This window comes from Leptonychotes weddellii, chromosome 1 (assembly GCF_054177405.1).
Source record: "Leptonychotes weddellii isolate Sample4059 chromosome 1, ASM5417740v2, whole genome shotgun sequence".
In the NCBI taxonomy this organism is placed as follows: domain Eukaryota; kingdom Metazoa; phylum Chordata; class Mammalia; order Carnivora; family Phocidae; genus Leptonychotes; species Leptonychotes weddellii.
This window is the reverse complement of record NC_138369.1, coordinates 21,922,912-21,949,029: the sequence shown is the minus strand read 5'-3', so window position 1 is coordinate 21,949,029 and position 26,118 is coordinate 21,922,912. Positions and strand designations below refer to the sequence as shown.

At 48.7% G+C, this 26,118-nt stretch overlaps 2 protein-coding genes and 1 long non-coding RNA gene across 10 annotated transcripts in view; 1 reads left to right on the top strand and 2 right to left on the bottom strand.

The window, feature by feature from the left end:
* FLNB (filamin B) overlaps window positions 1-18,880 on the bottom strand; it is a 142,516-nt gene extending 123,636 nt beyond the window's left edge. For 5 of the 7 annotated variants that reach the window (XM_081819430.1, XM_081819435.1, XM_081819446.1 and 2 more), the window contains exon 1: window positions 18,454-18,879. In XM_081819430.1, coding sequence (XP_081675556.1) covers window positions 18,454-18,745 — 292 coding nt within the window. In that variant the 5' untranslated portion in view covers window positions 18,746-18,879. Of the gene's footprint in view, window positions 1-18,453 lie in introns of all 7 variants that reach the window. The other 2 variants (XM_081819475.1, XM_081819453.1) reach the window with 2 other exon arrangements.
* Window positions 1-26,118, bottom strand: part of SLMAP (sarcolemma associated protein) — a 269,063-nt gene that overhangs the window by 16,707 nt on the left and 226,238 nt on the right. The gene's annotated exons all lie outside the window — the stretch shown is intronic.
* On the top strand, window positions 19,029-23,367 carry LOC145721578 (uncharacterized). Of its 2 annotated transcripts, none has more exons than XR_014145336.1 (3): window positions 19,029-19,176; window positions 20,245-20,351; window positions 21,741-23,367. It is a non-coding gene; the product is annotated as an uncharacterized LOC145721578 (long non-coding RNA). The 2 variants fall into 2 exon arrangements; XR_014145337.1 differs by having other exon boundaries at window positions 19,030-19,164; window positions 21,741-23,366.

Genomic DNA, 26,118 nt, shown 5'->3' with positions numbered 1-26,118 from the left:
ATGTCTACACACAGGCTTGTACAATGTTCATAATAGCTTTATTTGGAAACAACCCAAATGTCATCAACAGAAGAATGTATAAACAAATTATGGTATGTCCATACAATGAAATACTGCTCAGTAATCAGAAGGAGCAAACTGCTGATACACGCAACAAGAACGACAGGCAAAGCATGAAAGGAGACAGACAAGAAAGAGTACATACTGTACAATTCCATTTACATGAAGTTCTACACATGCAAACGGAACTACAGCAGCAGAAAGCAGATCATGTTACTTGGGGATGGGAGGGGACAGGAAGGATGGGAGGGAGGAATCCCAGAGAGGCTCAAGGAAACTTCTGGGGGTGAACAGGTATGTTCGCTATCTTGGTTATGGTAACAGTTTCCCAATGTGTGTTTGTAGGTGGTATGTACGTGTGTATATCTCAAAACTTAGCAAACTGTACACTTTTTTAAAAAGTCATTTCGAGAGAGACTCAGGATGACTCTTCCTTCAGAGCAAAACTGGGGAAACATGGCACATGACTGATGTTTAGAACTTGAGATTCTAACGTCAGTTGAGCAGACGAGTCCCTCCTCTTTTCTAAAATACTTGCATATGTTGTGAGATGATCATCAGAGTTAAGTCTAGCTAACATCTCTTACCATACACGGTGACAAATTTTTTTCTTGTGATAACTTTTAAGATCTACTCTCTTAGCAACTTTCAAATATGCAATACAGTATCATTAACGATAGTCACCATGCTGTACATTACATCCCCAGGACTACTAATTAAATACCTGGAGTTTTATTTCAGGTATAAAACCTTTTGATCTTCTTCACCCATTTCGCCCACCTCCCAGCCCCTACTTCTGCACCAACCTATTATCTGTATCTATGAGTTTGGGCTTTTTTTTTTTTTTTTTAAGATTCCACATATAAGTGAGATCAGACAGTATTTGTCTTTCTCTGACTTATTTCATGTAGCACAATGCTCCCAAGGTCCATCTGTGCTCTCACAAATAACAAGATTTCCTTCCTGTTGATGGCTGACTTATACACAAATACACACATATACACACACCACATTAACTTTATCCATTCATCCACCAATACACTTAGGTTGTTTCCATATCTTGGCTATTGTAAATAATGCTGCAATGAACATGGAGGTGCATGTATCTTTTTGAGTTAGTGCTTTCTTTTGCTTTGGATAAATACCCAGAAGTGAAATTGCTGGATCGTATGGTAGTTCTATTTTTAACTTTTTTAGGAACCTCCCTACTGTTTTCCACAGTGGTTGTACCAATTTACAATCCTACCAACAGTGCTTGAGGGCTGCCTCTTCTCCACATCCTTACCAACATTCCTTATTTCTTATCTTTTTGATACTAGACACTGTAACGGATAGAGGGTGATATCTCTTTGTGGTTTTGATTTGCATTTCCCTGATGATGAGTGGTGTTTGAGCATGTTTTCATGTACCTGTTGGCCATCTGTAGAAAAAATGTCTTAAGATCCTCTGCCCATTTTTTAATCAGATTGTTTGGACTTTTGCTATTGAGTTGCAGGAGTTATTAACCTCTTATCAGATACATGATTTGCAAATATCTTTTCCCATTCAGTACATGATTTTTTTCATTTTGTTGATGGTTTCCTTTGCTGTGCAGAAGCTTTTTAGTTTAATGAAGTCCTACTTATTTTTGTTTTTGTTGCCTTCCAACTGTACACTTTTAAATGTGTCCTTTGTTGTATGTCAATTATACCCCAATAGAGTAATTTTTTAAAAATTAAGTGCTTCTGAGGTCCTATGTTCAGGCGCCTGGGAAACCAGGAACCACCATACCACAAAATGCATGGACTTGATTTAGGCCATAATGCAAAGGTGTTCTTAGAATGCTACTCCCTTAACACTCATTCCACTGCAAACCATCACTTATCTGGGACTTTCACCCACTTTTAAGGACAATGCAAATATTTCAGTAGTCCCCTGAGGTATCTCCTTGCCTTAGACAAAAAGCCACTGACTGGAAGCTCCCAGAGGCAGATGTCTAAAGCTCTCTCTCTGCCTTTGAGAACCCCAAGCCTGCCACGTTCACAAGCAAAGGGAGGGGCCTTACATTCTAAGGTTATTAGCTCAGGAGTTTCAACACATACCTGGGGAGTGGGAGGGAGAAATCCTGCTAAGTGTGAATGTCTTTTGTCTTAATATCATCCTGATAGGAATGCCTGGGTGGCTCAGTCGTTTAAGCGTCTGCCTTGGTCTCAGGTCATGATCCCAGGGTCCTGGGACTGAGCCCTGCATCAGGCTCTGAGGAGTCTGCTTCTCCCTCTCCCTCTGCTGCTCCCCCTGCTTGTGCTCTCTCGGTCTCTCTCTGTCAAATGAATGAATAAAATCTTTCAAAAAAAAAAAATATCATCCTGACATCTTGAGGACGATCTGTTTTCTTTCTTACAAGCTGGGCCCAAGCTTGTCTTTCAAACAAACAAACAAACAAAATAAAAAAAGTAGGATACTTCTTCCCCCTTCCCTTGGTCAAGTTCATTAATGCATTGTACCAGCATTAAAATGAGATGCTTTTTATAAGGGACATATTTCCGACAAATACACAGAAAAAAAGGGGAGGACAGAAAGAACAGTATATGCACCACGCAACTGAAGAAATAAAATGTTACAAAATGTTGAGAGACCCTGCACCCCCCTTCATGGCTGCACCCACCCCCACCCCCTATAGGCAACCACTATCCAAAGTTTGGGGATGGTCATTCCAATGAACATATGTGTATTTCTATTACATATGTAAAACTTTATATATAAACAGTCTCACAGCATAGTTAACTTGGGGCAATTTGCTTTTCCTACTCAACACTGTTTGCCAAGACTGACCCAGGGTGGTATACTTGGTAATGCCACGGTTGCCTACGTCCATCCTCTTTCTTGGCCCGCCTCTGATTTCGGCCAGCAGTTCTGTGCCAGCTCAAATCACTCTCGGGGACCACCTACCCACCCAAGCACACACCTTTTCTTTTCCCTTTTTGCCCCAGCAGAGCCGGTGTGTGTGGGGATCCAGCCTGGAAGTTTGAAGAATGAATGCCTCCATCACCGGAGAGCTGGAGCCAGTGCATCTCCAGCTTCCTGTGCTTCTCCAGATGGACAGTTCTAGAAGCATTCTGTATGCTTCTCAGGAGGCCCCAGCAGAACTGAGGCCCTGCTGCACACAGCAGTGACCTTGATAACTCACCCTACTACCGCTTTCTCCTCCTTCCCTGTCTCACTCACTGTTCCCCTTTCCTGCTTCCTGGGATCACCACCCCTGCAAAAGGCATCTCCACGTGGGTGCAGGTCACAGAATAAGTCCCAGATTCAACCCCGGAGCTGCCTGACACCCCAGTCCTCATTTTTAAAAGATTTTATTTATTTATTTGAGAGAGAGCACACGAGAGTGTGTGGAGAGGGTGAGGGGCAGAGGGTGAAGCCGACTCCCCACTGAGCAGGGAGCTGGATGTGGGGCTTGTGGGGCTCAATGCCAAGACCCTGGGATCATGACCCGAGCCAACGACAGATGTTTTAACTGACTGAGCCACCCAGGTGCCCCCCAGTCCTCATTTTTAACCACAACTTACCTCCTCCCAGAAACCCAAGAGAAGCAGGTGTTGCCCTTGGCTGGCAGATGGACAGAATAATCAGACTCAGCCTCAACTCCACTACCTCAAAAAATTCCATTCATTCCTGGACACTAGCCGGAGGCATTTCAAAGGTCCAATCTTGGGGTGTATCTTGCCTGCAGAAACTACAGGACATGCTAATCTGAGGGGGAAAAAGTCATGTTGTAAAGAGCATATCAGGACATCTTGTTTTTAGCTATTTACAGTGGACATAGACTCCAAAAGAGCTTAAAACTCAAATCAGGCTTTAGGGAACTAAGGTTGGTTACCACCACATAAAGTGTTAAGATGGATCATTCTCTTGGGGCACCTGGGTGGCTCAGTCGGTTAAGCATCTGCCTTCATTCAGCTCAGGTGGTGATTGTAGGGTCCTGGGATCAAGCCCCACAGTGGGGCTCCCTGCTCAGCAGGAAGTCAGCTTCTCCCTCTCCTCTGCCCCTCCCCCCTCATTGCTTGTGCTCTCTTGCTCTCTCTCTCTCTCAAATAAGTAACAGCTTAAAAAAAAAACCGATCATTCTCTTAACACCATAAGAACAACAATGATAGAACTTTAATATATTGTTTCTCTCTAGAATCATTCTGGACTGAAGTGGGTTTATTGTTCATTCAAAAAAAATTCAAATTGGGACGCCTGGGTGGCTCAGTTGGTTAAGCGACTGCCTTCAGCTCGGGTCATGATCCTGGAGTCCCGGGATCGAGTCCCGCATCGGGCTTCCTGCTGAGCAGGGAGTCTGCTTCTCCCTCTGACCCTCCCCTCTCTCATGTGCGCGCTCTCTCTCACTCATTCTCTCTCTCAAATAAATAAAATCTTAAAAAAAAAAAAATTAAAATTGAAAGAATCATTTTCTTCTTAGAAATCATTTTCTAAGCTTTTATTTGTAAAAGACCCCTACAGGCATGACAGAACTTAGTTTTGCGATTTTCTTACTAAAACTTCCGTGGCCTGCCCTGCTCTTCATTAACTTCATTAACGTCTCCTTATGACCCCACCTTACGCCCTCAGTGAGCCCCCTGAGACAGGTGACCAAGCCCCAGTCCCCTCTGTCCTCCTAGCCACTAGTCAAGCTCCTGGCACAGATCCCGGCACACGATGAACTCTCGACACGTATTTATTGAACAAAGCACCTACTTGGAGCTATCGGCGACCCTCTTTCAGTCCCTTTGCATCACTGAGACAACATTACTCTCTTTCCAATTCTTTCTCAGTCCTCTGGCTAGGTGAGTGAGAAAGGCTCAGTGTGGTGGTAGGTTACTCGGAACACCGATAGCTCGCTGGCTCATTTTCCTTTTTAACCAAAAGAGTAGGCCTCCCGCTGAGAACAGGCAATGATGCTAGCCAGAATTTAATAACACTGCTTTGGGTTAATTTATGGTTACCCCGATTTACCTAGTGACACTGCTTTTTTGTTATGGCGGTGACACAAGTCTCCTTTTCAAATGCATTTGTTTTAAAAGTGAGTCAACCACAGGGGGGAGAAATGTTAAGCAGAAACGAAACAGAGGCAGCCACGGGATAGAGCAAAAATAATACAAGTGACTCCTTTACGAATGACTGAAATTTGGGAAACACAGACCTGGTCCAGTTCTCCCCTTTTACTGAAAGGGAAACCGGCCGAGAGAGAGAGAGAGAGAGAGAGAGAGAAAGAGAGAGAGAGAGAGAGGCAGAGCCTCTCTCCATGGCCCCAGTGATGATGGAAACAGGCCCAGGTCTGCCTGGGGCGCCTGATCTTGCCAAATCCAGCTTGCTCTGGGCCTTTCCCAGGACCAAAAAGCGGCGAACACCTGCTGATCTTATTGATAACGCCTGATGGTCAACTTCAATAGCTCACAAAACAAAAGCCATTGTGCAAGTGTTTAAATTTTTGCCCTGTCACATGGAAACAGTGCCCAGGCTGACTAATTTCTTCCCGTCATTAAAACACAAAGATCTGCATTAGTCATCACTCAAGTATCACCCCCACAAATGCTACCTCTGGGAAAGGTGCTGGGTGTTCCCTGCCCCCAAGAGAGACAATCTAAAAATGACACGCCCTTCAAAGGGACGCAGCATTAGGGATCTGGCCCAAGCAGGGAAAGCGCAGAGAGCCTTGTACCCAAGGAGTAACAGAAGGAAGCAGGTAGTTACACAACATGAGCACAGATTCCCCCCCACCCCCGCCCCCGGGCCTGGCAGGGCTCAGGCTAGTGGACCCATGAAAAGAACTGGGAATGACGCCCCGCCCCCCCACCGCACAACCTCCCACATCCTTCTAGACTCAGGAGCCACAGAATCGGCTCTTGTCAATCTCCTCCAGTCCCCTAACAACCCTGATGCTGTTTGTACAGGGTGTGACCCCAGGATTCCAGTTTCCAAGTACTACTGTAAAAATATTGTCACTAGCGCCGGGCATGGAGTTTGGGCAGTGCTGGGTTTCAGACCACACCCAGGGCAGCCAGAATCGTGGCAGGAAGCCCCACCATGATCGCAGGTATCAAAGGGCCAGGACTAGAAGGGAGAGAAAACAGTGCCCAGGGCCGAGGCAGGGCCAGGCCTGGCTGGAAGAGGGCAGTCGGTACACACTCCTTTGCTCCAGATTGAAAGTACACCAGGTAGGGAGCGGCGTCCCATCTCCAGCATGGCTGCTTCCTCTTCGTCCTCCTCAACTGAGCCCCGAAAAGCGTGGGTGGGAGGTGTGGGGCTTTATAGGGATAATGCCGATGCCAGCATCTCAAGAGCAGTGGCTGTCAATTACCGGCCACTGCCCATGACCAGGAGCGGGGCAAAGGGCTTCAGATGCACATTCTCTTTATGCCTTATAAGGCAGACCATTTTATTTTATTTTATTTTTTTAAAGATTTTATTTATTGGGGCGCCTGGGTGGCTCAGTCGTTAAGCATCTGCCTTCGGCTCAGGTCAGGATCCCAGGGTCCTGGGATCGAGCCCCACATCGGGCTCCCTGCTCAGCGGGAAGCCTGCTTCTCCCTCTCCCACTCCCCCTGCTTGTGTTCCCTCTCTCGCTGTGTCTCTCTCTGTCAAATAAATAAATAAAATCTTAAAAAAAAAAAAAAGATTTTATTTATTTATTTGCTAGAGAGGGAGTGAGCACAAGCAGGGGGAGCAGGAGAGGGGAAGCAGACTCCCCACTGAGCAGGGAGCCCGATGTGGGATTTGATCCCAGAACCCTGGGATCATGACCTGAGCCGAAGGCAGACACTTAACCCACTGAGCCACCCAGGCGTCCCCAAGACAAGAGCATTTTATTATCACATTCTGCATATGGAAGACAGGCTCCTAGAGGCAACACAGCTTGCTGGGGTCAGCCAGCTCCCAAGGGTCAGAGCCGAGGCTCAGACCCACCAGCAAGTGCCTCACCCAGATGGTGTCACAGCCGCTTCCGTAAGGGCAAAACCAGGAAAGAAATGGGAGTGAATCTAAGAGACAAGGATTAAAGAAGAAAAGGAAAGGCAAAAAAAACAGTTAAAACAACAGATCCATTCGCCAAACAGGACAAAAGGGAAAGTGGGGGGGAAGACGTCAGGAATAGTTTCTATCCTTAAAGGAAGCTTGGCCTGAAGATCAGGAAGTGCCTCTAGCCCGTGGTTCCTGCCCAGCAGTTACTCAAAAACTCAGGTCACTTCTAAAAGCAGCCCACTAGGTACAAGGTACCTTTGACCAATTTCTGGAAGTATCCCCACCCACCCTCTCCCCTTCCAAGATAATCAGGTCACTTCCACCACAGGTCAAGGAAGGACAAGGGGGAGGAGGAGGGCAAAGACCACCATTCATGGGGCATGTATTATGTGCCATGTGCTTTGTAAGGATTGTGTCATTTAATCTTCAACAACAGTAACAGTTGGGGCACTATGATAGCCTGGGATACTGAACCTCAGAGAGGTCAAGCAACCTGCCCTGAGTCTCCCAGCCAGTCAGTGGCAGGGTCTAACTGACCCACAGTCTCAGGCACACTCAGGAACATAGTTCAGTCTGTATCTGGAAGTGGTTTCATTCCCTCTCCTTGGCTTCGAACAAGGGTAAAACAGGTGATTCCATGGACCTGGTGTCCTGAGGGCTGTTGAGAAAATGTTTCAGAAACACCAATACCATGAAGACCTTAGGGCTGCATTATAATATTCAGACCTCTAAAAATTCCCAGATGAGCAAGGGTGAATCAAGCTGCCAACTACACTCTGTTAGGCTCATATTGGAGACACTGAAATTGCTAATGGAGCTGAGCAACTAAAAAGTAGATGAATTTCCATGCTGGGCTTCACCATGAGACAAGAGGCATCATAGTTACCAAACATAATAACTATTATTAAGAGACCCTGGCAGTCCCAATAAAAGTTGGTCCTAAAAACTTTTAAGAGACAGAAAGTAGCTGGAACACCCCCACTCTGTGGTTGACCATAACATATTTCTAGACCAAGGGAGACTTGCAACCCATGAGCCTCAACCAAGACCTCCAATTTTAATGCTGGCCCCGGCTCTGCAGTAACTCAACAATGATTCTTGTTACAACCATCTGTATGATCAAAATGATTTCACAAAACATTTCCAGTCCAGTCTCTTTCCTCCTGAGAAAATGCAATCCCCTTTTCCCATTCTGATCAAAAGGCAGCTGTTATGCAGAAGTCCCTGAAAATAGAAAAAGATTTGTTAAGATTCTCCACAGGTGATGTGGGGTTTTCTTCCTCTGTATTTCTCTATGTTCTTGCAATTTTCTTACAGTAGCTACAAACACAACTTTTTAATATAGAAAAATACTTAGAAGTGAATTTTGAAGACCATGCTGATGGCTTTCCTTTGAGGTAAAGGTCTGACTCATAGTTAGCCACATACTCAGTGGCTGATCTGGGATGTGCCTCCGTTTCCTCATCTGTATAATGGGGATTACAACATTAACTACATCCCAGGGTTGCAATTAGGCTTCATTTAGCTATTAGTGAAAAGCATCTATCACAATTTTCTGGTACTGGTAGGTGCTCAATATATATTCGCTATTATTAATGAAACTAGTACTATGATTATAGTAACTCGCAGTGGTTTCCGTTTATATTCATTTTCTGAGCCTTGGAAAAGGCCTTATTAACTCTAACAGCTGAAGCAAATCATAGATGTTCAGAGAATGACAATGAAGGGCTGAATTCTTTCCGTTCAGCATCACTGTCCCCCAAACGAGGTGTTCTACTGGGACCCCAGACCCAGAAGTCCACTACACAAAATTCCTGTCCCGCTCCTGGCTGCAAAGGCCCCTATTTTGCATTTCTGAAAGGAAATATATTGCAGAGAAATCAATGTACCAGACTTACTATCCAACCCATCTATGCTAGAGGCTGTATATTTATTCAGTAACTTATTATATTCCTACTAGGTGCCATGCCCAGAGCCACAGAGGCAAACAAGAGATTCAACACCTGCCCCTAGAGCAGAGGTGATCCAGTGGGAGAGCGAAACAGGCAAGTCAGAAGACCTATGGGGCTCAGGAAGCTATGAAATGAAATGGCACAGGGCAGAAGAGGAGCCTCAGGTGTCCAGGAGGGCCTCGAGTCCGCCTGACCTCAGATGTGACTTCCCACGGGTGTCAGACAAGAGTGCCCAGAAAAAGGGATGGGAGAGGTAATTATGGGGAGGGATGCATGCCCGGCAGGAAGTGTAATGTGACACCTGGACCAGGATGCCCGCACAGGAGAGGCATTCCCCAGGTGCCAGCTTGCCTCCTGTAGTGCAGATAAGGAACATGACAAGCCACTGCGTCGCTGCTTGCCGGCCAAGAGCCCCAAGGCTCCTGCTCTCGGCACACTGTCTGGGTTCTGCCCGGGACGGCTGCAAGCTCCAGAGAGAGGCCCCCTGTCCCCCCAGGAGCACTCCCTTGGTCTTCCAGCCTCTATGTCTTCTGACAAGGAATCTTATAAACAGAACCCAGAACTCTGCTCAATTAACAGAATGGCCAAGTCACAAAGAGTCTTTTAGGCCCGAGCCTAAAGACCCCAGCACCTTTGGTCCCCTGGAGGGTGGCACCTAGTTCCCCCCACCTCTGGCCTGCTTTACCCCACCAAGGGAACAAATCGCTTTGTTCTTGAGAAGAGGCCCCAGGCCCAGCCATGCTCCCACCAGACTGGAGAATGCCAAATAATTCTTGTTTCCCTAGAATATCTGGTAAATCACTTCAGGGAGGTGCAGGGAAATCAGGGTGATTCACACAAGCAGTGCAGTACCAGCATGATAAGAACTTGATTATTTTCTTGGGGGCAGGAGGGGCGATGGAGGAATCTGATTTTAGCCACCGAGAATCTTTTCGTACCCCAGCCTCCACGGGAGGCCTGCTTCTGCCTCGAGTCACAAGCAGCATGAGGCCGAAAGTAACACCGTTCTTGTTTGCAGAAGGAAAGCCGACCGCTGCTTGCCTTTCTAACCTTAAAATCTGAATTTATGGGCCGCAGCAAATTTACATATCCCAGCCATGAATCCCCACCCATTTCCCTATAGCTCAAAAGCCAAAATTCCACACTGTGTTCTCGTTGTATCAAACGGAAATTCCAGCGAAGTTGTCTGGCATGGCAAAAGCTGACCAGCCTTACGAAAATACCCAGAAAGGTGACCCGTTTAGTCAAAAGAGCTTTCAGATCTCCATGAGAAAAGGAATTCATGCCAGCATAAAGGGCCTTCAGAGAGGGAGAACAGGAGTGTTGTGTTAACGCCCAGATCTTGCAACAAAGCAGCGCAGCGATTTCTAGGGAGGCTGAGCACTGAGTAGGCCATCCACAGCAGCTTCCTCTCTCAGGACTGCTGCAGGAGACGCCCTTGGAGACACAAGTTCAGCTCCAGAGCAGCTTGGCAGACTACGCTACCCAGCCAGGGGCCTACCCACAAGGCTCCCCAAGGAGGAGCCGGGAGCTGCTGGCTTGTACCAGGGCAGCCAGACTGATAAAGGCCAAATGCCAGCCAGGAAAGAGAGGTTCTGCTCAGCAGCAATCACAACCCCACATGCCCTCCCGCCGGTTAATGTTTAAAGGGTAGCAGAAGGAAAGGATGTTGCGTGAGGTCATTTCTGAGAGTGCACAACTGCGCCAACGGGGACTGTGACCAAGGATCGCCCAACACAGCTGCGTCTCCACAGACACCCCCATGCCCCCCAAGGGGTGGGCACTGCGAGCCCCACAGGACTGCAACCAGGGGCACCTCCTCCTCACCTCTGGCTTCTAGGCCCCACCAAGAAAGCCCTGCCTGGCCGCCCAAAGCAGCCTTCAGCTGATCCCCACTGTCCGAACCCTGCCCCTGGGAACCAAACAAAGGCAGGGAAAGAACTAGAGGTGCCCCCAGAACTGGAGAGGAGGCCCCAATTAAAGCTCAACGGTGCTGGAAGGGGCAAGGCAAATGGGCCCAAAAAAGTTGTTTTAGAGAAGAACATTTCATTAGCACATTCATCAAGGTCAAGTGAGTCAAGTTGCAAGCAAAATAGAAATGAACAGAAATAAAGCTGCAGAAACTCTCTCACTACAGTATATCTATTTTACTTTTAAGTGTGAAACCAATCTTTGAGATAAAAAAAAAAATACTTGACAGTTTTGATGCAGGCAAGCACCATGCCTGGCTTGTGCAGGGAGGCTGATTTGGGCCTCAGTTTTCTCATCTGCAAAATGGAAATAAATACAAAGCCACTCACTTTGCGGGGTTCATGATGAGGATGAGAAGCAATAAAGGTAAGGCCCTCAGGACCATGCTTAGCAGACAGCAGGCACAGGAATGCACAAGACATCCTGTTCGAGGATGCGTGTGCACACCTCAACATTCAGTACACAGATGTCTCATCAGCGTGGATCCTTGAAAAAGCCAAGGAATATGCAGGGGGAAGACAAGCTTTCTCCTTACCAACCCATCTCTCTAGGCCAGGTTGTGATGACGAGGGAAAGGAGGAAGTCAGATGCTCTGTCAAAATAATTCAAACCTACAACCAGACCTGGCTAAGTGAAAAACCAAACTGCTTCTCTGCTTCTAATACAAGAAAATCTTAACCAAGGACATTCTACTGCACAGCGACTGGTCAAAGGGGGATCGGGGAAGTTAAAAGTTCTTTGGTATGTTTTGTATCCAGACAATGGGTATAAGTAAAACACCACCAAAATTTTTTTTAGAACTGAAGAGTTTGCAGAAGAGTTACAGCAACTATCTACAACGTATCAAATGAATAGTATTTAAGGCAAGTGCTGTAAAGGCTCTTAGAAGAAAGGCAGCACCGGATGTATAGCTCAATATGATTTTGAAAAAGAGAAATCATGATACTAAGTAGGCAGAATTAAAATACCCAACAGTTCCATCCTTCATACCATGTATAACTACTCTCACGTACCACTTTATCATTTTAGTATAAAGAGAACCATTTGCTTTCCTAATCATCTTTCCCAAAAAACTCTCTCCCTAGAACATGGACTCAATTTCCCGAGAAAAGTGAGCAAGGCACTTAAACGCTGCAAGGCCACTTTCCAAGCCCCAGCAGAGGAAAGTGCTGTTGTTTATTATACAGTAACCCGAGCCAATCTGGTGATTACTGAGCATGTTTAATGGATAACTAGATTTACAAGAGTAACGTAAGGTGGCTTCTAGTAGAATTGTCATGAAAGGCAATTTTCATCATTGTAAGAGCAGGAAATAGCACGCAGTTAGACTGAAATGGCTCATTCCATTGCGTTTATTCATTCGGTTCAACTTGTTGGGGGAAGGGGATAGAATTAATAGATCCACCTCCTTAACTGAGGATAACTAAAGATCAAAACTAAATGCAGAATAGCATCAAAAAAGGGGGTGGGGGGATGAAATGTAGAAACCGGCCCTCAGGGGACTCCAAATAGGGCCTCCACAAGGGCGCACAAGATAATCCACTAGAACACAGGAAAAACCGGATCTTATATTTGGATTTGTCCTCTAAAAAGAAACTAAGCTTTACTAATATTTGATATACAGGCTGACAGTAATATATGTATATAGCTTGTGAATTTGCATATATGAGAGAGGGGCACATTAAAATTGTTTAACTGATAGGAATGATTGCAGTCCTGGTCAAGACAGCCCCAGATCAGATGATCCCTTTCCACTGGGTTCCCCTACCCCACGCCAAGCACCCTCGAGGAAGATGCCCGGTTGGCAGGCTCCAGCTCAGAAGGCCCTCTGTGCCTACCTCTGTGCCACCCACCCCTCTGACCTCACCTGACAAACTCTTCCACTGTGCCTCACTTGGCTGGTTGTCTGTTCACCTGCCTAATTCCAGTCAGGCTTTAGGTCCCAGCTTAATGGCCCCTCCCTCCAGGGAGTCCTCCAGACTACCCACCCCAGCCTGAGGGAAGGCACTCCTCCCCCCACCCCACCCCAGAAATCTTGCCATCTTGATCCTCACTACCCACAGTGTGGAGAGCATCACTGGGATGCTCTGCTGGGAGAGCAACAACTGGGAGCCGGGTGGAAGGAAAGAAGCTCAGCCTTCACACCTGACCTGCTGAGTCAGACCTACATTTTTTTTTTTTAAAGATTTTATTTATTTATTTGACAGAAAGAGACATAGCGAGAGCAGGAACACAAGCAGGGGGAGTGGGAGAGGGAGAAGCAGGCTTCCCGCAGAGCAGGGAGCCCGATGTGGGACTCTATCCCAGGACCCTGGGATCATGACCTGAGCCGAAGGCAGACGCTTAACGACTAAGCCAGCCAGGCACCCTAGTCAGACCTACATTTTTAACAAAGTCCCCAGGAGATCTGCATGTGCTTGACGGTTTGAGAAGGACCCTCCCTGGTTACTCTCTCCTCTGCACTGAGCAGTGTATGAGGCAAGCGAGGGACCTGACTCTCATTATTCCTGTGGCCCTAGCACCAGCTGGTCTTTCCTATATTTACTGAATGAGGAAAGGAAGAAAGGATCTTAGGAGGCATCTTCATCAGAGGTTCCAAGGTTGACGGAAGGGACTATCTAACACGCCAGATGACAGCAGTAGGACTGGCCAGGGAGTAGATGGAAAATGAGACCAAGTCCTAGACTTGGCTTCAGAAGCACATTAATATTAATAATGATAATGCCAGGGCACCTGGGTGGCTCAGTCGTTAAGTGTCTGCCTTCGGTCATGATCCCAGGGTCCTGGGATCGAGTCCCACATCAGGCTCCCTGCTCAGCAGGAAGCCTGCTTCTCCCTCTCCCACTCCCCCTGCTTGTGTTCCTGCTCTCGCTATCTCTCTCTCTGTCAAATAAATAAATAAAATCTTTAAAAAAAATAATAATGATAATGACAGCACTATGCTATAAACATATAATGCTCTCAGCAACTAAGATAGGAACTATTATTCTCCACTGTACAGATGGGGGAAACTGAGGCTCACAAAGGTGAAGGTAGTGGACCAGAGCTGCACAGCTGTTAGGGTGAGAGTGGGGCTTAGCATGCTGGCCATCTAGCTTCAGGCCCATACCCTAAACCATCCACCTGGACCCCGTTTAACCTAGTATGTGCTGACCCGGAGGCCGTTTATAGAGAAAGCAGGATGACATGGTACCCTGGCCACGAAGCCACAGCAAGCAGGACCCAAAGGCTCTGAGCCTGAGCATCCGCTGCGCAACAAGCAGGGCAGCCATCCTCAACTACCCTGCACATCCGCCTCCCGGCACAGACCCAGGATCCGGGCAAGGAGGGGAGGGGGAGGGCCCAGGGGACATAATCTGGTTCCAAATCAAAGCCCTCCTTCAGCACAACTCTCCAAGAATGAAGGCAGCTGCTGCCTGGCACCCTGGGCCGGGCCGCAGAGCCCAACTGCCATCTGGAAGTGATTTGGCCCAGAGATTCCTGAACGGGGTGGAAGGCTGGAATGACCAGCCGCCCCGTGCTCCAGTCCAGGTCTCAGAAACAAAGCCGGTATGAATGGGCCCCAGAGGCGGCCGTAACATAACCAGGGGCCCTCCCCTTCCAACGAGGCCAGTCCACAGCCCTATTATAGCAAAGCAGCAGCGACACGAGCCAACGGAGCTGGTCTCCCCAGTGCGGCACCGATTTTAAACGTCCTTTCACTGTGTAAACCCTCCAGCAATGAATTCTGAGACTACTACTGGACGGCACTGTATTTATTTAGTAAACACTCACACAGCACTTACTATGTGCCACAAACTTTGCCAAACATTTTTAAAAATATTAAGTTCTTTAATTTTTATAACCGCCTTTGAAAGGAGGTAGTTATCACCCCCATTTTAGTGAGAAGGAAAGCAAGGCGCAGAAGCTTCTTAATGGCTACTTAGTGGCAAGTGGGATTTGAACCAAGAATCTTTACTCTGAACTACTACAAGAGCCCCATCTCATTCTGTGTTACTTTGTTGCAAATGGCCCAGACCTTGTTAATTCTGAGGTGGCTTGCCACTTTGCTACTTTTAAAACATTGTCTACTACCTTTGCCTAAAAGACTCACTGGCATTTGCTAGGTAGTTCAGGAAAGAACTGGATTTAGGATTACGGTATTGGTATGTGATTTTGGTGTGGGCGGGACAACAGGAAGGAAAAGGGGCTGAGTCCCGTGGTGACCCACCACCCTGGAAACCCTGCCCAGTGACCCAAGGTCTTGGGAACACACACCCACACCCACCCGCCTGCTCTGGGGCCCTGGCCTGGCAGAGGCACCTTAAGTAAACATTAGGGTCAGACCGCATCCTCTGAAAAGGAAAGAATTCCTTTTTCTAAAGGATCAAACCAAAACACACCACCCAAACGTCTAGGCAGACTTGATTGTCATTCTTGGGCTGGGAGACCCCTTTCTCTCCAAGTTGGCCGAGCTGCCCAGTGTCAAAAAGGTTTTTGGAAAAACAAGTAAATAAAACTGCCAACTCCTGGCAGGCAACTAGGATTAAAAATGCTGGGGCCTCGCTCTGAACGCCCAAGACAGAACAAGAAACTGAAGAAACTCTTCAACGCTTGGATGCAGCCTAGAATGGGCCCACCTTACAACAACTCACAAATGTGAATCCACAGCCAGAACTGTCTTTCAGTGACTTCTAGGCAGAAAAGCCCATCCTCTGGCAGCTTCTGGCCATCTCCTGTCTCAGAGCTGGGCGCCGGTACACAACTCTTTCTGATTTCAGTAATGTGCATTGTTGGAAGTTATCCAAAGTCCACAAAACGCTGTATTCATTCAAAGATACCTTCCCAGATTCTGGAGTAAAACACCATCCACTAAGTAGCAGGAAATACCACCTCCCCCCCTCCCCCAACCAGTGAGCACAGGGCAGCCATTCCCTCAACAAGCTGACCTTGATGCAAGATGCAAACCGATTCTGCTCACCTCCTGACATGACGCTCATCTCAGGAGACCCTCATCCTGTCACTCACCTAAAGTCTGGAGATTGCCCAAGACCAGAGGCTCAAAGTGTGGGTGTCCAGCTGCCACCTCAACATCCCAGACTTGCAAAACTGGCTGTTAACAGGGGCTCTCTGGTTAGGGGAGAGGGGCTGTGTTTTACTCATTTCTGCCACTGAAAAGCAGGTCCGTTAAGGGTCAATTTCACAACAGGACAGGCCTGGCCTTCAGTCACCACTTACTAGCTGGGTGACCTCTGCAAATTATTTCACTCCTGTTTCCTCATCTTTCAGTGGATATCATAATACTAACAACCACCACAGAAATAACAGCAACCATGTTCTAAGCACTTGGGCAGAACTAGGGCAAGCCCTTTACCCTCCCCAGTGACTTGCTGAAGCAGATCGTTGTGTAGACAAGAAAACCAAATCTTGAGGATTCAACGTGGTGATCAATGGGATGATGAACAGAACACGCTGAACACCAAACTACAGCCAGGGTCTTGGCCAGCACAATGCAACCCGGCTGGAATCCGTGAACTGAAGTCCGAGCTGCATGTGACTTCCCCCCAGGGGCAGGGGGAAGAGGCCTCAGGCATCACCCCCACAGGAGTTCTGGCCCTCGGGCAAGTCTCCCTCCAGACTCTAGAGGTTGGAAAACCTGTTTACAGCGAGATGTTTCCAGAGAGCAACAAGACAGCCAATGACAGGAGTCATAAATGTGGCCACACTCTTTGACCCAGGCATGCCACTTTGGGGAGTATCACCCAAGAAATCATTTAAAAGGAGAAAATATAATAAAACAATGCAGCCTGTGGTGGGAAGAGGTCCACAGCAAGAAGTTGCCAATAGCCCATGGGCCCACAACCAGAGAAGGGGAGGCTAAGCCCTGGAATGTCAGGACAATGGAAGATGCTATGGCCTGGGTGAGTTCAGGAATGAAAACCATGAGGGTTAAGTAGAAAGATGGGACCAGACGAAGTCTAGAATGAGGCCCCCAAGTTCAGGGCACTGATGGGAAACCATGCTGCAAGCAGCTGCAGCTTCTGTAAACAGTTGGTAAATTAGGCAGTCGGGGATTGTCTGGTGCTGTGGAGAAAGTCCCAGCAGCCACACCCACCCCCCTTTCTTCCTATCACAGAAGTTACCTAAGGCCTGGTTTTCTCAGGAAGAGACCCCAGACCCAGGCGTGGGTCAGCTCCTCCCGCAAGACGCTCCCCTGGCAGAACACACACACACACACACACACACACACAATGTAGGTGCACACACTTTCTCTGCACACCCATGCCGTGTATACATTACATGCTCTATACATATATGCTGTGTATACATACATACTCTACACACATACAAGTGCACACACACACACACACACTATACACCCCTTGCCCCTACTGTCACAGCCCACACCCTCAGCAGCCATGTGGTCCTCCTGGAAACTTTCAATTAGCCCAGGTCATAGTGGGGACCTGACCCTCATTCTCTCTCCCAGCTCTGGGGAGAGGAACCCGACACCAACTCCCTCCCTCTCTCAGGAAGACCCTGGTGTGGGGAAAGCAAGGAGAGGAATGCAAAGTCTCCTTTCATTGTACCCACTTCCTTCAATTCTCAGCTAGACCCTTCCTACTTCCATGACCTTGGGCACGTCAATTAACCCTCTGGACCCCCTCTGCCTGTAAAATAGGTCTAAGGACACCCCAACTGGCGGGATGTGTAAGGACTGAGAACTTGGAGGGCTGTTGGCACACAGCGCGCACTAGTGTGGGCTCTCTACAAAACAGTAGTTTCTATACCACCACTGCCCCTAAATGGTCACTTCTACTCAGAGCTGGCTCACCCCGAGGCACCCGGCCAGAGCTGAGCTGGGAGCGGAGGGAGCGAGGAGGACACACCCCCACGACTCCCCTCCCCACTTCGGGGCCCACACTCAAGCCCGAGACGGCAGGGGAGGGTACCAGGTGCCCGTTCCCACCTGGGCGGCGAGGCCCCAGGGTCCCAGAGCATTCCCTCCCCAGGTCTCCCGCAGGGCGTCCGAGCCAACGCCCGTTGGTCGGACGCTGGGCGCATCGGCGTGGGCGCAGTGGGGCTAACGCTTCGGGGAGCATCTGACCATGGAACCCCACTTCCATGGACCGCGGACCAGAGGTTTCCAGCACCCCGCAGAGGCACCCCGGGTGCGGCGAAATGCCACAGCCCCACCTCTCCCCGTGCAGCCCCAACCCAAGCCCAGGACCCACAGCCCCCCAAGGACGCATGGCGAGGCGCAGGGCGGGAAGGTATCATATGAAGTCCTAGCCCAGGAAAAAGCACCGGGAAGGGGGCCTAGGTCTCCGGCGTCCCGACCCCCCTGGAGGACAACGCCCCCCGCCTCAGCGCCCACACCCAGCCCTCAGCTCCTGGGCGCTGTAGGGGCGCGCGGCAGGGGGCCCTAGCCTTCCCCCCCCCCCGCCCCCGGCGCACGCGCGGGGACCGGAGGGTACACCGCGGCGCCTGGTCGAGCCAGGGCACTCACCGATGGACACGAGCTTGATGCTCTCACGGTCCAGAAACTCGAGCGCCACGGACACGTTCTCCAGCTGCATCTGGCGGAAGGTGGGCCGCTGGTGGTACTTGCGGTACATGCGCTTCTGGCTGAGCACCTCGAGCAGCGCGATGAGCCGCAATCCATCGCTCAGGTCGGTCTGCAGGTTCCCAATGCGTTTGTTCACGCACTTGAGGTGCTCGTTGCACCAACGCGTGAAGGTGTTCTGCTGGATCTTCTTCCACGGCGCGTCCTCCGCCAGGTCCTTCTCGGTTACCGGCATTCTGGCGGCAGGGAGAGCGTAATGCGCAGCGACTGCCGGGGACTGGCGTAGGGAGGCCCAAGGGCCCGGGTAGCGAGAACCAAAGCGGAGCGGGAGCGGGGCTCGAACTCGGTGCTTCTGGAGCCGCGACCCGGACTGCTCTGCGGCCGCCTGCCCGTGGCCGCGCGAGGCGTCTGGACCGGCGCCTGCGCACTGAGCCGACCCGCCCTCGAGGCCCCGCCCCGTCCCAGCCCTTCGGCGGGAGTTCCCGAGCCACGCTCGCCCCCTGCGGTCCTAAGCGTGCACTGCACCCGCGGCCTCCAAGGCGTCCCGGGACCTCGCGCTCTGTGCTCTCCACCTAAGCGAAAGGAAGCCAGTGGGGAGACTTCGGCTTAAGGATCAGATCATGGTCCAGGTCCCGGTTCCGGTCCCGGAATAGGGTACGTGCAGAGGTAGGACAGGATGGACAGGGGCGGTGGCGGCGTGGGTCATGGGGGAGGGAAAGGGGGGGGAGTTCCACCTATAGGTTCAGTGGCTCCTGCTTTGTAGCCAGGCACGGTGTTAGGCAGTGGAGGACACCGTGAAGGAATGGACATTTTACTCTTCATATTAATTAAACTCATGTGAATTACACTATTATCATTCGAAGCATTTATTGAGTGCCTACTGTGTGCGAGGCCCTCTTAGCACCTAAGAACTAATATAAATAAGACAATTATTCCTAGACCTTGAGGAATTGCTAGAGTAATGGGAGAGAAAAATACAGTTCAGCTATCACAAACAGCTTAGGAGCAGTAATAGAAATGAACAATGGGGCACCCGGCTGGCTCCGTCAGTAGGGCACGCGACCCTTGATCTCGGGGTTGTGAGTTCGAGCCCCATATTGGGTGTAGAGATTACTTAAAAATAAAAGCTTTTAAAAAACCAAAACAATAATTTGCACAATGTATATCAGTTTCCCAATGCTGCTGTAACAAATTACCAAAACTTTGCCTTTAAAAAAATCACAAATTTGGGGCTCCTGGGTGGCTCAGTGGGTTAAGCGGCTGCCTTCGGCTCAGGTCGTGATCCTCCCAGGGTCCTGGGATCGAGCCCCACATTAGGCTCCTTGCTCAGCAAGAAGCCTGCTTCTCCCTCTCCCTCTGTCTGCCTGCCGCTTCCCCTGCTTATGCTCTCTCTCTCACTATCTCTGTCTCTGTGTCCAATAAAAATAAATAAAATCTTTTTTAAAAAATCACAAATTTATTATCTTGCCGTTCTGTAGCTTAGATGTCCCTCATGGGTTTCACTGAGCTAAACTCATGGTGTTGGCAGGATGCATTCCTTTCTGCAGGTCTAGGGAAGAATCCATTTCCTTGCCTTTTCCAACTTCTAGAAACTTCCCACATTCCTCGGCTGTGGCCTCTTCCTCTATCTTCAAAGCCAGTAACATCAGGCTGAGTCTTTCTCACTCTGTCATCTCCCTTGTTCTCTATAGTCACATCTTCGTACATCTTCCTCTTTTTTTTTTTTTTTTGTAGGCTCCACACCCAGCATGGAGCCCGACTTGGGGTTTGAACTCACCACCCTGAGATCAAGACCTGAGCTGAGATCAAAAGTCAGATGCTTAACCAACTGAGCCACCCAGGTACTCCTTCCTCTAATTCTTTTAAGGGACCCTTGTGATTCCATCTGGCCCAGTTGGTTAATCCAGGGTATTTTTATTTTTATTTTTTATTTATTTATTTATTTTTTTAAAAGATTTTATTTATTTATTTGAGAGAGAGAGAATGAGAGAGAGCACAAGATGGGGGAGGGTCAGAGGGAGAAGCAGACTCCCCGCCGAGCAGGGAGCCCGATGCGGGACTCGATCCCAGGACTCCAGGACCATAACCCGAGCCGAAGGCAGTCGCCCAACCAACTGAGCCACCCAGGCGCCCCAATCCAGGGTATTTTTAAAACAATTGATTAGCAATCTTAATCCCATCTGCAACTTTAATTCTCCTTTGCCATGTAATATAATATTGGCAAGTTCTGGAAATTAGGATTTGAACATCTTTAGGGACTGTTATGCTGCCTACCAATACCATATATTGAGTACGTGCTGTGTACTCATCTAAGCCCTCTGCTAGGTGCTGGGATATGGCAGAAACCCAGGCCAGTCCTCTTCTGGCAAGAGCTGAGTAATTATAAAAGTAGCAGCTAGCATTTCCTAAGTACCTGCTCTGTCCCTGTGGCAAGAGCTTTGTTAAGCAGTTCTTTTGCTATTGGCCCAGTTTGACAAGAGTTAACTGAGAGGTGAAGCGACTTGCCCAAGGCACACAGTATAGACAGAACTGGAATCCAGGTGTGTATGAGCACAGAGTGTCCTGGGCCCAAGAAGTGACACATAACCTAAGCTTAGAGACAGGGAGTCTTCCTGGGGGGGAGGAGTTGGACAGGATGGAGTCAAGGGCTTCCAGCCTGATGGTTGCTCAGGAGAAGCCAGCAGATTTGTGGTTGTAACATTTATACAAAGAGGTCATTTGCATACAACACTGAAGTGTTTTTTCAGACAGATTGCCTCACTTATTGGAAACGCTCCAAACAGCCTGGGGTAGGGGTGGAGGGTAGGGGGAGAGTGTATTACCTGGCCCTGGCCCATAATAGGCAGGCAATAACTACTTGAAGAATCATTCCACTCCTTAGTGATTAAGTGAAGAGATTTGCTAGAGGTCAGCTGGTAAGGACTAGACAAAGCTGGACTTGAACCTGGCTCTAACTTCACCGTCTGCGCTATGTGTAAGGGCCCCCTGAGAACCCTGTTCTCAGCCTGGGTTTTGCCTTTGTCCACACCATCTGAGCTGCAGATTCACTAGAGCCAGTGTTGGTAACCTTTGCCTCCCCCATGCCCAAGGCTCCTGGTTCCTCAGGCTTTCTCCACCCAAACTCATCCATCACAACTTATCAGCCTGTGTCTCACTCCCTGAGGGTCCTCCTCCCTGCCAGGTAAGACTGGAGCTAACTGCTCCCTTTCTTATGTAATTGTTTTCACCAGGTCTTGACACAAATAACGAAATCTGCATGTAAATATCCAGCACACTTCACCCGGAGCTGAGACATCCCATTTTAGGACAAGTCCAGTGATTATCTCCACCCAGTCAGAAGAAACCTGAGAGTTTTCCAGGGAGCAATTCATGGGGGGTGAAGGGGACTCAGCAATCACCATGGAGGTGGGCAGCCAGGGGCTTCAGAAACAAGGAGAGGAAGCAGATGAGGTCTTCAGATGACTTCTTCTCAATATTTGATAAAGGATGAGGGTCGAACAACTCAGGTAGGCATTTCTGCAAGTGGCATCTTAACCAACACATTCCACAGTTTTGCCTGGCAAGGCCTTCACTTAATAAATACCCACCCTCTGTTTTCTAAATTCTGTCCTGGGCTTCTCTAATCTCTTAGAAGAACTGCCCAGAGTGGAAGAGCTCAAGGACATGAGAAGCCCAGGCTTTGGGGGTGAATTTTGGCTGTTCTGGCTGTGCGATCTTGAACAAATAATCTATGCCAGCTTCAGGCTTCTCGTCTAGGTAATAATGGGGATAGCACACCTCTTCCTAGGGTTTTTAGATAACACAAGCAAAACTAGCATAGTGCCTGGCCCCACAAGAAGCATTTTATAAATGTAACTGGAAACCAGGCAAAATGAACAGACTTTCCAACCAGTCCCTGAGAAATCTGGAACAAGCTGCATTTTCCCTAGCAGACTCCAGTCTGTGTCTGGAAGGAGCCGTGGCTCCCCTCCATGTCTCTTACTCACAGATGTTGACAGCAGTCTGCCGCAGCCCTGAGAGATCTCAGTAAGAATCAACTGACTGAGCAAACACAGGCAGAGCAGTAGCCCCTACGGGTCAGCGTGGATATGGCTGGATGGCAGCAGGTGCACAGACATCCACGAGGAAGAGATTAGCTGAACGTTGAGCATGAACACTGAGTGGAAGGTTGAAGCGCCGTGAGCCTACTTCTCAAAGTCATACGAGTTGCCAAATCAGTGGGATTGGAAGGGGTTCTTCTTTGCAAGCAACTGTGAGGAAGTTCGCCTGATCACCTCCATGCCTTTGCTCAGACTGTTCCCTCGGTCTAGAATGTCTTCGTCTCTCCTCTCCAACTTGGGAACCCCATGCCCAGCCTTCAGTCCCCTCACTTTCACAGCCTATGCGGTCACACCACTGATGTTATGCTAAGGTTTCATTGCCGTGTTCTGTGCCAGTTGCTGAAGGAGGGCACCTGTCACCTCCATCCCCTGGCAGGGTGTAGCCGGGGGTTTAAGACCTAATAGAGTCTGTACAGTCCAATGAAAATATAATGAGAGCCACATTATGATTTTTAATTTTCTAGTAATGCTTAACAGTTACTAATTAAATGTCACTTAAAAAGAAACAGGTGAAATTATTTACAATAATGTATTTTAACCAATAATAAGATGACCAACTGTCCTGGTTTGCCCAGGACTAAGGGGTTCTCTGGGCTGCAGGCCTTTCATTTCAGTACTGAAACGAGGAATGTCTGTGCCAAACCAGAACAAGTTGGTCATCTTACCCAATATATCCAAAAAGTTACAACTTCAACATACAATCAAGATGTTTAAGTATATACATATTTATATACATATGTATGTATATTTACACATATATACATATTATATATATATTACTGTCTTCAAATCTGACATGTATTTTATACTTACAGCATGTCTTTTTTTTTTAAGATTTATTTATTTTAGAGAGAGAGAATGAGAGAGAACGGGAGGGGGAGAGGGAGAGGGAGAGAGAAAATCTCAAGCGGACACCCCGCTGAGCACAGAGCCTGGCATGGGGCCCGGTCCCACGACCCTGAGATCATGACCTGAGCTGAAACCAAGAGTCAGATGCTCAACTGACCATGCCACCTAGGTGCCCCACTTACGCCATGTCTTAATTCGGACTTGGCACATTGCCAGTCTCAATAGCTGCCTTTGGCTACGGGGAGTTATCATATTGGACAAGGCAGATATAGGGAGATACTTGATATTGAAATAAACCAGTTAATAAACTGGAGACCCGGGCGCCTGGGTGGCTCAGTCGTTAAGCGTCTGCCTTCGGCTCAGGTCATGATTCCAGGTCCTGGGATCGAGCCCCGCATCGGGCTCCCTGCTACGCAGGAAGCCTGCTTCTCCCTCTCCCACTCCCCCTGCTTGTGTTCCCTCTCTCGCTGTGTCTCTCTCTCTGTCAAATAAATAAATAAAATCTTTAAAAAAAAAAAAACTGGAGACCCATAACGCTCTCACCAGGGTACGAACCTTAGGACCCCACCCTATATGTGAAACCCACCTCCACACTTCAGGAACCCCAACCCTGTGGAAGGGGTCCCAGGTGAACCTGCATTCTGTGCTTTCTTGGCATCCTGGAGTCCACTGATATGGTAGCATGTCAGGATATTCATAACAGTAAAAGTAGTAAAATAAAAATAGAAGCTTCCATTTCTTGTGTGCTGCCATTTTCTCATTTAATCATCAGAAAAACCCCAGATGATGTTATTAATAATTTGTTTAAAGATTTTATTTATTTGAGAAAGAGAGCAAGAGAGAGAGAGAGCACATGCAGGGGTGAGGGGCAGAGGCAGAGGGAGAAGCAGACTCCCCACTGAGCACAGAGCCTGACAGGGCTCCATCCCAGGACCCTGAGATCATGACCTGAGTTGAAAGCAGATGCTTAACTGACTGAGCCCCCCAGATGCCCCTCAAGTGATGTTGCTATTTCCATGTTACAGGTAAGGAAACAAGCTGAGAGGAATAATCCTATGCCTAAGGTCACAGAGTGACAGGCTGGATCCTCAGGAAGGGCTAAGAAAGGTAATAGTCAGGACTGAGAGCAGGGAGCCGGGGCTGCCCCTGACTTTGTGTCCTTGCCTGTAACCCACATTAACCATATACCATGGGGGAGGGGAGGTTCTGACAAATGAGAAGCCGTGTGTAAAGCACTTAGCATGTAAGTATCTAGGAGAGAACTACTGCTATTATTACCGTGATTATCGTATGACAATGTCATGATAGTGTCGTGATTATGATATGAATGGACATCAAAGAGCAAAGACTGAGTTTCCAAAGGGAACAGAGATGGAGAACCAGGACTTGCAAGATGAACCCCGTCCTCCCCAATTGCATCTTTGCCCCAGGGTGGGGGCCTTCTCGGTTGTAATTTTACACCGATGTCCACACCCTGCTGGAAAGAAAGAGAAACAAATTCTAAGCCTGAATATTTGTTCTGCCTCCAAAGAGGAGCTGGTTCTTTCAGCAGCAACTGGAGAGGTGGGAAGGCTCTGCTCCCCTACCCCCCGCCCCAGCCCCAGCTGCAGAGGTCCCCAGGCCATGTGGGTGGGTGCTGGGGGCCATGTAGGCAGGCTGCTCGGAGAAGGACCCCGCTCTCCCACTCCCCCACCCACTAAGGTGGAGCCCAGAATGGACAGAGCGACATTTGTGAAAGCCAGTCTTTCCTGGACTCACACAATGGGCTCCATGACTGATTTTATCGACATTCCCTAAGTGGCTGCTTCCCTGAGTGCCTAAGCATCTCATGTCCGTGAGTTATCTTTTTTGATTTTTGCAAGAACTCTGTGAGCTTGGTGCTGTTGTTATCATCCCCGTGTTACAAACAGGGTAACTGAGGCCGCAAAAAAAAATCAGGTCACTCGCTCAGGTCCCTTTGGGATTCGGTGTCAGAGTCTGGATTCAAACCCTGGTTTATCCAACTCCAGAGGTCAGTTCTGAGTCTCTGAGCGCTCAGTCCCTCAGAGGCCGCAGTCCTGACGGCCAGAAGCAGTTTGCCTCATACTGCTAAAGGAATGAAGGCGGTGGCCACCATTCACTGGACATCTGTGTGTTGTTCATTCAGCAGGGGTGGGGAAACAGGGTCTGCTGCAGGCTTCGATTCCCTCCCTCTAGGCCTTCCCAGCCCAAGGTGGACCTCACCCAGAGCATGCCCAGCCCCCCACCCCACCCTCTCCAGTCTTGCTAGAATCACCAAAAAAAAAAAAAAGTTTGCAAATGACTGGCTCTTTTCCTCCACCCAGTTTGGCTGGCTTCTTTGGAAGATTTATGTGTGGGCCTGGTTTGTTTTTTTTAAAAAGTGCAGACAAATGCCACAGAGCACTTTTCTGCTAAAGAAAACCCTGTCTAGCCACTGCTCACCTGGCAAACCTAGACTGCCTTCCAACTGGAACAGAACTGCCTTTGTGGCCGGCAGGACGGCTGACAAAGCCTTTTCCATCCTTATCTCGTGGACTCCCCTCTCCCCCAATTCCCTGCACGCCAGGATTAGACTTATTACTCTCAGAGCACTCAAGGACAGGGACTATTTATCTTTATCTCAGGGTTTAAAAGAGTTGAGAGACATTTGTGACCACTC